Here is a 9,927-nt window from a genome sequence, read left to right as displayed (position 1 = left end):
TGGAAAACGGCAGTCTCAACATGCCTGAGGGTAGCAATTTTCTTGGAAGTAAGTTTCTTAGGGCACAACTGGAATTGCATTTGAAATACTTTTGTCTCACCCAGCGTCAATCTTCACAAACACGCCAAAATAACCGTAGTCTTGTTCAACCATCAGTCACTTCTCCCATCCCAGCAGGAAGAATTCCTGGAAATATTTTAGGACTCTACAGCATGGAAGCTGCTTCTGAGTTTGCCCAGCTCTTGGAGGTTATTACTACCGTGCAAGGTTTGCCAAGAACTAACAGGGTTTTGTTTCTGTGGTTTTGCAAGCATTTTGGTGAGGGCAATAAGCCATCAGAGAAACTGGTGATTCCAGCACACAGCCATCCTCATTCATACTTAGTAACTCCTATAAGAAAGGCCTCCACAAAACTCTTAGTTGCATCACTCTTGTGTTTCAGTCACTGACAGAAAGTATCTAAAAATACCAGAAAACCTAACTCTTGAAATACACAATCACAACTTAACTGTCCAAGAGTGGTAAGCAATCAACAGCCAGATCCTTTGCAAGCCAATTCCTTATCTACAGCATTACCAGTACTATAAAGACTGGTTACATTTCTTTCAAAACACACTGCCTTTTGAACAGTTGACACCATGTGTTCACAGACAAACTTAATGGGTACAGAATTATGTAGGAGAGACAGAGTTGCACTGAATTGTGAGCACCTAGATTGCTTTCTTCTTAGAGCAAGGCAACCCAGCTTAATTCTAGGAAATACCTCTGATAATGAAACTGGTAGTTATAAATTCCACATACAAATCAAAGTACGATGCAAAATACTGCATAGTTACCAATCTGTATAACATTTGATGTTACAATTGGCATTCTTGATTCAAGACAGCATCAGTTCTGTGCAGAACTCCTTCTCCGATGGAGACAGCATGTATGGTTGTAAGACGCATCAAGCCCTTGTTTTGTGCTCTGGAAAGCCCAACTTCACCGTCCCAATCTCAAACCAGAGGGTTAACTGCAAAAGCTGAGTACACATTCTCCTCTCAGTACTGAACAACTGAATTGACTCTTCATCTGATCACTGGCAGCAAATACCATCTACTCCCGCCTGGATGTGTCATGCGGGGGATAAACTATCTTTTTTGCCAGTGGCTTAACTGCTTCCCTACTTTTAAACCAGTTTCCTCTACCACTGATGAGATCTCCTCTCAGATTTCTTGCACGCCTCACTGTCTTTCTTCCCACACTCTCACCCTTTTTTTGCCAAGGTCCCTTTTGTTGTCTTGCTCATCTCTGGATCCAATTAGGGCAATTTTTCCAAATGAGACAAGATTAGGAAATAGAAACAGGAGAACTATAATCTCTCCCACAAGTTGAGACAGTGAAATAAGGAAATAATTAAAGTACTAGCAACCTGCCTAATGTGTCAGGAACTCCTCTTTGGCTTCAGGATGTCTTGTCCTCTTTGCTCCATTAGCACTGGAAATAAAGCACAACAAAATACTCCTAGCGCTGATTGCTGCTGGACTGAACCAGGTGAATTTGAAGCATCAAGAACTGGCTAAATACAAGCTGCAAATTACTTCCCTTTAAATTCCAGGAGCAGGCAAGCAGCTGCGTGTGCAGTAACACTGCTCAGCTCAACGCACTGAAGGTAACACCACATGCTCGTTTATGATCTACAAGAACAGTAACAGATCCCTCTGGCTACATTTAACAACAACTGTTGAAACTGTTTGTTGTACTCGTAGTATCACAAACATGCTATGTTAGACTTCTGCCATCGTTTGGAACTGACAAGATTTTGAGAAATCAAGTAAGCTACAAGCAGATTCATGTTTAAGGCCCAGTGTCCTGAATCACAGCTGTAACTGCATGATGAAAGGTAACTAATGCTCCCGCAGCAGAACTTCAGGAAGTCCCAAGACTAAATGGAAATGGAAGAAAGGAATTTGATATTTGAAATCAAAGGGGAAATACATGGCTATGAAATATTTCTAAGAAAAAGTTTCCATCTTTACCTTGAAATACACATTTTTATTCCACTATTTAATTAGCTTTATGGCCAGTTCCTTGGAAATGAAATGTCAATCAAGTAAACAGTTCACATTTTCAAAACAAGCATGTACCAGGATGTATCCTAATGATTGTGCTAAACCTGGCAATTTTGCTATCATCATACTTTCCTTTTTTAGTCTACGTAATAAATTACTTTGTACCATACAGCTTTCATTCTTCTATTTTCTTCAAACACAACCGTTGTACTCACGATGGATTTTAACAAGTTCCCACGCTCAAGATATTCTCCTAAAAAAAATATTTGTCAGGTCACACACCACCATGGAAAATGTAAGAACAATAGTAACACTGTTGCCATCCTTATAGACTACCCTCCTGTTAAGTCAACAACCTCTCTGAATGTTGTTAAGGATGGAGGGCCAAAGGTAGCTCTTGGCCAAGCAAGAGCAATTCTGTTGACTTCAAAAGGAATGCATCCGTCCTGTGAGATTTCTTTTGTATAAAAGCTTCCTTGAAAGGCTGATGAAAAATAAGCTTTCCACCTATTCTAGATTCTCAAAAGGGACAATTTATCCTTTATCACTGGGCAAAAACGAATTTTCCAAAGTATTAATGAATTTCTGTCTCATCCATGCTTTGAAGTTTTGATACCATTCTATAAGCTTTTCTCTTCTTTGAATCTTTTCTTGTAAGCTCATTTTTTTTTCTTTCTCTAAAACAGCAGGAAGCTCTTTCCAGTTTTTAATAAAGATAAATGGAGCCCCCATTGTTTTTAATAATTGTAAAGGAGCACCGTGGTACACTGATGAATTTCCACAATCACCCGGTGTCATTACATCTTCTATAACAGGCAGAGATCCATATGAACAAGCTTCATAAATTCTATAGCATTCTGTATTTATTCCCACCGGGCACAATGTCAAATCGCTTTGCAGCAAGGCATCTTGATAGCTTTTGAAACTTTCATTTGTTTCTTGAGGCTGCCACCTAGGAAAGGAAAGGGGTTGAAAATTAACATTTTTCCCACAGGCACTGCAATAAAAAACAGAGATATGCTTTAAATTCAATTATTAATAAAGCAGAAAATTCTGTCAATGTAAGAATTTTGTATTACACACACAATCAATAGGCTTTTGCTTTGAGTCTTAACTATTCTTAATGAGTCTTCAATAAAAATTTATTGAAAATGTCACTGTAAAAAATAAATTGAAACACTTCTGAGATACGGTCCTTTTAGGAAATTATTAATACTTAGAAGAGGCAATTTAAATGCCATTTTAAATCTTCTGCATGACTTGGATGACGCATATGTCAATTCACTTCACAGCACAGTTTAGAAAGAGACATACAGGGAGACACTCAGACTTTTTAATGGGTTTTTTTGGCCTCAAATAATTTAAATCTGTAGAGGTTTGCTCTTCAGAAGTTAGGATGTAAACCAAACTGTTAAAGTGAATCCATCTGCCTGAAGTGCCTCAGAACATCTGTGAGATAAGAGTTTATGTCATAGATATAATCCATCTCCTGTGATTATTCAGCAGGGTAGCTGATGCCTTCCTAAGCACTGCTGTGCCTCAAACACTGTACAGGCTCTGCTTGGCAAAATTAAGAAATGCACTTCCTGTTAGTCAAAACATCTGTTCCACCTACCTGAAAAAAAAACCCCACCAAAACCCAAGAGCCATGCTGTACAGATTAAATCCACTCTCTTAGAGAGAAGACAACAAAATACAGCTTTTTCTTCTACTAAAGACATTAATATACACAAGGTGCAAGACAACTATTTCTTCTCCCACCATAATCAAATGTATTTTAAAAAAAAAAAGGTATTTATAAGTAGTAAACATAGGAGATTTTTCTACATATTTAAAAATATGCTTTATGTAAAATATAGCACAGAAAGGCCATTATGTAATGAAGGCCTCTACAAAGAGTCCTTGCAATACTCTCTGTTTCAGTAATGACTGGTCACCTTTATTTGAACTATTTTTTAACACTCAAGAAAGGATTGATAACAATGAACCAGGCAAAAAAGTCTGAATAATTTCACAAAGTAAATCAAGGACTTACTGTTCTCTGGCTGCAATCCAGCAAAGTTTGTCAAGCCCATCCTGCTTCAGAATCTCCATTAGGGTTTCCCTGGAAGAGTTCTTATAAACTGTTCCTAAGAAATTACACATATATGACCTTGGATCATGTAGCATTGACCAGCTGGGTTCTACAACTGGAAAATTTCTGTAGCTGCAAACACAATGTATACATTAGAAAACTGTGTATGTTTTATGTCAAAGAAAAAACATTTTGCATCATTTAATCTTTACTGCAGCTGATTCTAAGACTAAAAACACCTATTTGTTGCCAATCCACATCTATCAACACAGACAGATCCGCAAACCAACCAGTTTAAGTCCTGCCCTAAAAGTTGGTCTTTATTCCCTCTGCCCCCATCACTCTCTTCAGAGACTTCCCAGAATACTTCTGTCTTCTTTCAACATCAGAGATGCTATGTGTGCATGTTACAAAATGTCCCTGAGAAACATGCTAATTGGAGCGAGTCCAGAGGAGGCCTCGGAGATGATCAGAGGGCTAGGGCTGGAGCACCTCTCCTATGAAGGAAGGCTGAGAGAGTTGGGCTTGTTCAGCCTGGAGAAGAGAAGGCTCTGGGGAGACCTTATTGCAGCCTTCCAGTACCTGAAGGGGCTACAAGGAAGCTGGGGGGGACTTTTTACAAGGGCCTGTAGTGACAGGACCAGGAGTAACGGGTACAAATTGAAAACAGGGAGGTTTAGATTAGATATCAGGAAGAAATTCTTCACAGAGAGGGTGGTGAGGCACTGGAATAGGTTGCCCAGAGATGTTGTGGATGCCCCATCCCTGGCTGTCTTCAAGGCCAGGCCGGATGTGGCTTTGAGCAACCTCGTCTAGTGGAAGGGGTCCCTGCCCATAGTAGGGGGGGTGGAACGAGATGATCTTTAAGGTCCCTTCCAACCCAAACCACTCTGTGATTCCATGATTCTGATACCCGATCTATCTTTCTCCAAGCAGCTTTGCACCTCAGTTTACTGTTAGAACTGTTGTTTCTTTCTGTTATGTCACCTTAATCTTTGCATCTCAAAACTCAACTTCTTATTGCTTGGGAGTTTCTAATGCCGTCAATTTTCTGACACTATCAAGAACCCTAATTTAGTGTATTTTAATGACATTGTGAGCAAGTTCAAGCTATGCATAAAAACTCCATACAGTTTTCTAACTGGCTCAATACAGGATATTAAATTCATAAAAACCAAAAGATATTAAAATAATCCTGTATTCTTTCCATCTTCTGTTACCATACGTAGCTAAAACACTATTAACTTTGGTAATAAGGAATAAAAATGCATCTACCTGTACGAAACCTTTATCTACTTCACATAAATAGTTTGAGTAGTAAGTACAACAAATATATTTTTGTGGGTAAGCAGTTAAGCCAGCTTACATTACTGTGGTAATTCCAAATGAGAGGTATACAATTTCATTTTGAGTGCCATAACAGGGTTTTAAAAACGTACCACCAGTACTATCCCTTTCTTTTCCTAAAGAAGCAGTAGTTGGAACTTAATTATATAAGTATCTTCTAAATCTCCATGTCACTGGTGCATATTACATCAGCAGTTATGATCAATTTCAGAAGCAAATCTACTGAGGAAAAAAAATCCAAACCAATCCAAAAAACAAACCAAAGAGAAACCCTCACCAGACGCAGGTTCATTTTTTTTAAAGCTTCCTAAATCCTAGCATTCTTTTCCTGTATTGTTTTTATTGCTAAATGCAATTTCCAACAATTCCAATGCTTGAATCAGAAAAATCATTAATAGGATAATGTTCTGCAATTTACTTATTATAACTGTTCTGGGTATCAGCAGTAACATTCAGATGTATTTTCCATACCTCATGCATAGCAATTAAGTTTCAATTATAATTTGTGTCTAAACACTTACGTAGCTACTCCTAAAGGCCAGTGGAAAATATCTTCTTCATTTACCAACGTATAGTCATATGTAAGAAAGAGTAGATTTACAAATCCTCCATTTCTTCTGAGGTATGGTTGAATCCATTCATTGTTGCACTGCTCGTTGCCAAGCAGTACAACTGCTACACGCCGTATTTTGCGAGTCTGAATTAATGCCTGCGTGTAATGCAACCACTGAGTGGCGTAAGCGATCTTTGCTTTTTCTCTTCCATTCAGGACCAGCACAACATTTTCAGCTTCAACTGAGAAGTAGCCAGGAACTACAGATGGACCAGTGATGAAGCTGTGAAAACCAAAATACAAAGAGAAAACATCCTTAGGACAAATTATTGACCTCAATCCTCTAAACATCCTTACTACACAGTCTGTACTCCAGAGAGTATTTGTTTTTTCAATAAAGGAAGTGCAATGTATTGCAAAGTAACTGTGCAACTGTAACCATGTCTGCTGTTAGTATCTACAGCTTAACACAGGAAAGCTGCCTTCATCTTTATTCAGAGAAAAGGAGATCTATACTTAAATGAAAACAAGGTATTTTGTCAATAAATCAGAACTACTACCATATTCAAATGTCAAAATTCGGGTAAATCAATCAACTTTTGAAAAAGAATGCATTTTGATGTTTACTAAAGGTGTTTCTTAATTCCAGTAATAACCAACAAGTGCTGTCTCAGAACAAGGCCCTCCCAAAAATCTCTAATAAGAAAATCTTATAACCAGCGAGCAGCCAAAATCATGTACTGATTCTTCCTCACAAAAAAATACAAAATAGTATTTCCAATTTCAGTACAAAGTAGAACATCAGTGATTTCATTTCAGAATCCTAATTGTTAAAATAGCAGTTATAGTTGCATATTTTCTACACTTTATGCAACAAGTTCCTAATAGCCCATCAAATTTTAACCTCTGTTATGATGGTACCCATCTATGTATTTTTACAGCATATGGCATTCAAGTTGAAGTTAAAATAAAGACTCTATTAACCCTGGTTCCTCTAAACATAACAAGAACATATTTAAATGCCAGTATAGAGGTCTGTCTTTTGAGAGATTCTTGAAAGAACCATGCAATGTTATTATTCATCTGGAACAGCCACACCAGAGAGAAAATAACCTTAATCAGTCAAGTGACACACTTACTAAGTGCAGCAAATTATTTTCATATTATAAACATGAAAAAGCAAGGGCTTGAAAAGAGTCCTCATGTCCATACCAAGAAGACAATCTATCTGGTAGAGTGTCATTGATTTCTATAGCTTCTGCGTTTCTAATTCTGATAACAAAAAAAGTCCCTTTGCACCAAGATAACACTACAGGCACTGCTCTCTAGTCAAAGGAAGCATTCTATCCTTTCTCACATTCTGTGAATGGAAAGCTCTACTGCTCTGTCAAGGAGGTTACCAAGAGGTAGTAGCATCATTCACAGCCGACTCCCTAATTTGTAGGATCTGCTTATGTCTGAAGCCAAGGAATACAGCTATTTCTTAAAAAGATTATGTAATTTCATTTATTTCCTTAGATGTGAGACAGACTCTTTAATAACTGCTATGTTTGAATCAAGCCTATGTGTCTTTCTAGAAAACATATTTTAGTCACTTATGAATGTGATATAGGCATTACTAAAAGGATTCTGTGGCCTGTACCATAGTCAGATCCACTGATAAAGTGATAAAAAGACTTTTGTGAGCACTTAAAAAAACCCTTTCAATTCACAATCACATATTTACTTCAAACATTTTCTGCAAAATTCTGCAAATTTCAACCCTGTCTTGTTGAGTGAGGAAAAAACACCTTTCTGAAGCAATACATTTTTCAGAAGTTAAATTCACTTAAGCATGTCATTTATGCTTTAAAACAATTTTTTTTTAACAGATGGGTCCTGGTGCAAGTGACTAAATGTTGCAGCAGAGCTACTCATGCAGACTTACAAACCAGCCATAGATGAAAAAAACACATTATGGTTTTGATACAATACCATTTATGAATGGATGAGTGAAGTCCCTTTTCCCTGAATACAACAGAAACCAAATAGCAGGAAAGCTTCCTCACAACTCCATGCTTCTTTCAGTCAGCTATAAGCCCCAGACCCCAGTTCCTAGACTTCCTCAGGGTTCTATTTCCCCTCCCTCCCGATCTCTCTTGGCTGCCCCCCTCTCAGCATGTCTTTCCACATTTCAAATACAGAAACCTTCATAAAAGAGGAAATGGAATTGCTCGCTAGTTTTCTATTTTTTAATAGTGTCATTTTTTGGGCTAGAATTTGCTGGTTTTATCAGGTATATGTCTCCATGAATAAACGTAACTTTCTTGGTGATAATTTTGAATGAGAAGTTAACTGCATAGTCCATACTTACCAAAACACAACAAAATCAAAGCATTTGCAACTGGCATTAAAATAACTGCAACTTTGAGACAGACAAAATAATGCACCCGTGCATCTTACACGTTCTTTAACTGTCCAATGCATCGTTTGTTAAAGCTAATGCAACTGAAGTCAACATCATGCAGCTCGTACCTGAAATATGTTTTCCCTGCTTTTTGGCTTCCTTCTCTCCACTGTGCAGTCACATCAGGAGGCTCAAGGTGCCCTCCAAAAATATGTTGCCAAAGATAAAGACCTACATAAACGAAGATATGATGGAGAATCTGAATGCATGGATCTTGCCGAGTCTACACTCGTAGCAAATAAAAGCATCTCTTGGAAATAAAAAATCATAACAACATAAGAACTTGGGAAAGAAATGTCACAGCTTCTTATATAATATGAACATTGCTTCCCAAATTCCATATGACTTTGAATTAGTGAAGATGAGTTTTTAACACATCAGGGCATTTAAAAAGATTATTTGGATGTCAAAATATCAGTAGATGAAGATACACCACAGTACCACTTCCACTGTAATATACCAACATGTACAATGCTAAGTGAAACTTCAACTAGAGCTGGAAATTTTACATTTTCAAAAAAGCTAAAATAACAACAATTATATGTCTTCTGCAGTAGTTAAAGAGCTTGAGAGGACACTGGCCCCCTGTTTTGGTAGAGAGAAAACTCAGTGTCTTCTACAACAGAAGAATTTCCAAGTTCATCAGTGGTAGCAGTACTGCAGTACAAAAAATAGCTTATTTCTCACTATGCGATGCTTTATTTCACAAAGTGTAAATGTGACAAAAACTATGTATCTTGGTTTAGCTAATTAAGAGGCCTGTCTCTGTGTTGTATTGTAAGCTAGACTGGATTCATACAGTAACTGTGTTTCTCTGTCATTTGAACCATTTCCTTTCACAGATGTGAAAACCAGCCTTGAAAAGAACTGATATAAAGAAACTGGAGTCTAATTACTCTTATATAGGTATTTACATAAATTTGAGTAACAGCTAACATTTCCTTAACACTCTTCATGTAGAGATATCCATATTATTTCATCATATAGATACATTTTAGTAATTAAAAAAAACCCCATACCAACAACAGAGAAAAGGCCTGTATCAGAAAGGTTAAGTGATTAATAGACATTGATCACATCTGCTTACCAATCGCTGCTTTGCCCCAAATCTGTACTCTAAGACTGCTTTGTTCTAGGTGAGATCTTGTTTTTTTAATCATCTTAAGAACAGCTTCATATCTCTGCTGAGCAGCAAACAGTTCATTTTTCTCATCCTCTTCCCATGGATTCCACTCTTCATTTCCCAAGGCAACACGATCTAAGAAACGCCAAAGCATAATTTACATAAAAGGAACCGTTTACAAGTTTAGAAAACTGACTTACTGTCTTGAATTCCGCATTTCGAGCAACATCTGAAAACCCTCCCACCGCCCCGGAACGGGTACACCTCCGCCTCCGCTGGGCCCGCTGCCTCCTAAGACACTGGGCCAATGGCTACTGTCAGCGCAGGGCCAGC

General features: G+C 37.8%; 1 protein-coding gene across 1 annotated transcript; it reads right to left on the bottom strand.

Moving 5' to 3' along the window:
• Window positions 1–2,017: 2,017 nt before the first annotated feature.
• On the bottom strand, window positions 2,018–9,729 carry TMEM5 (transmembrane protein 5; the record flags this gene model as incomplete). The annotated part of the gene is made up of 5 exons (XM_010152306.1): window positions 2,018–3,003; window positions 4,087–4,257; window positions 5,994–6,308; window positions 8,540–8,642; window positions 9,559–9,729. Coding segments are annotated over 5 exons (1,178 nt in total), but the record flags the coding sequence as incomplete, so codon positions are not given.
• Between the last annotated feature and the right edge of the window lie 198 nt (window positions 9,730–9,927).

The sequence above is a fragment of the Eurypyga helias genome, unplaced genomic scaffold (genome assembly GCF_000690775.1).
Source record: "Eurypyga helias isolate BGI_N326 unplaced genomic scaffold, ASM69077v1 scaffold18695, whole genome shotgun sequence".
In the NCBI taxonomy this organism is placed as follows: Eukaryota; Metazoa; Chordata; class Aves; order Eurypygiformes; family Eurypygidae; genus Eurypyga; species Eurypyga helias.
Note: the sequence above shows the minus strand (reverse complement) of the source record. Positions and strands in the feature narration are given on the sequence as shown.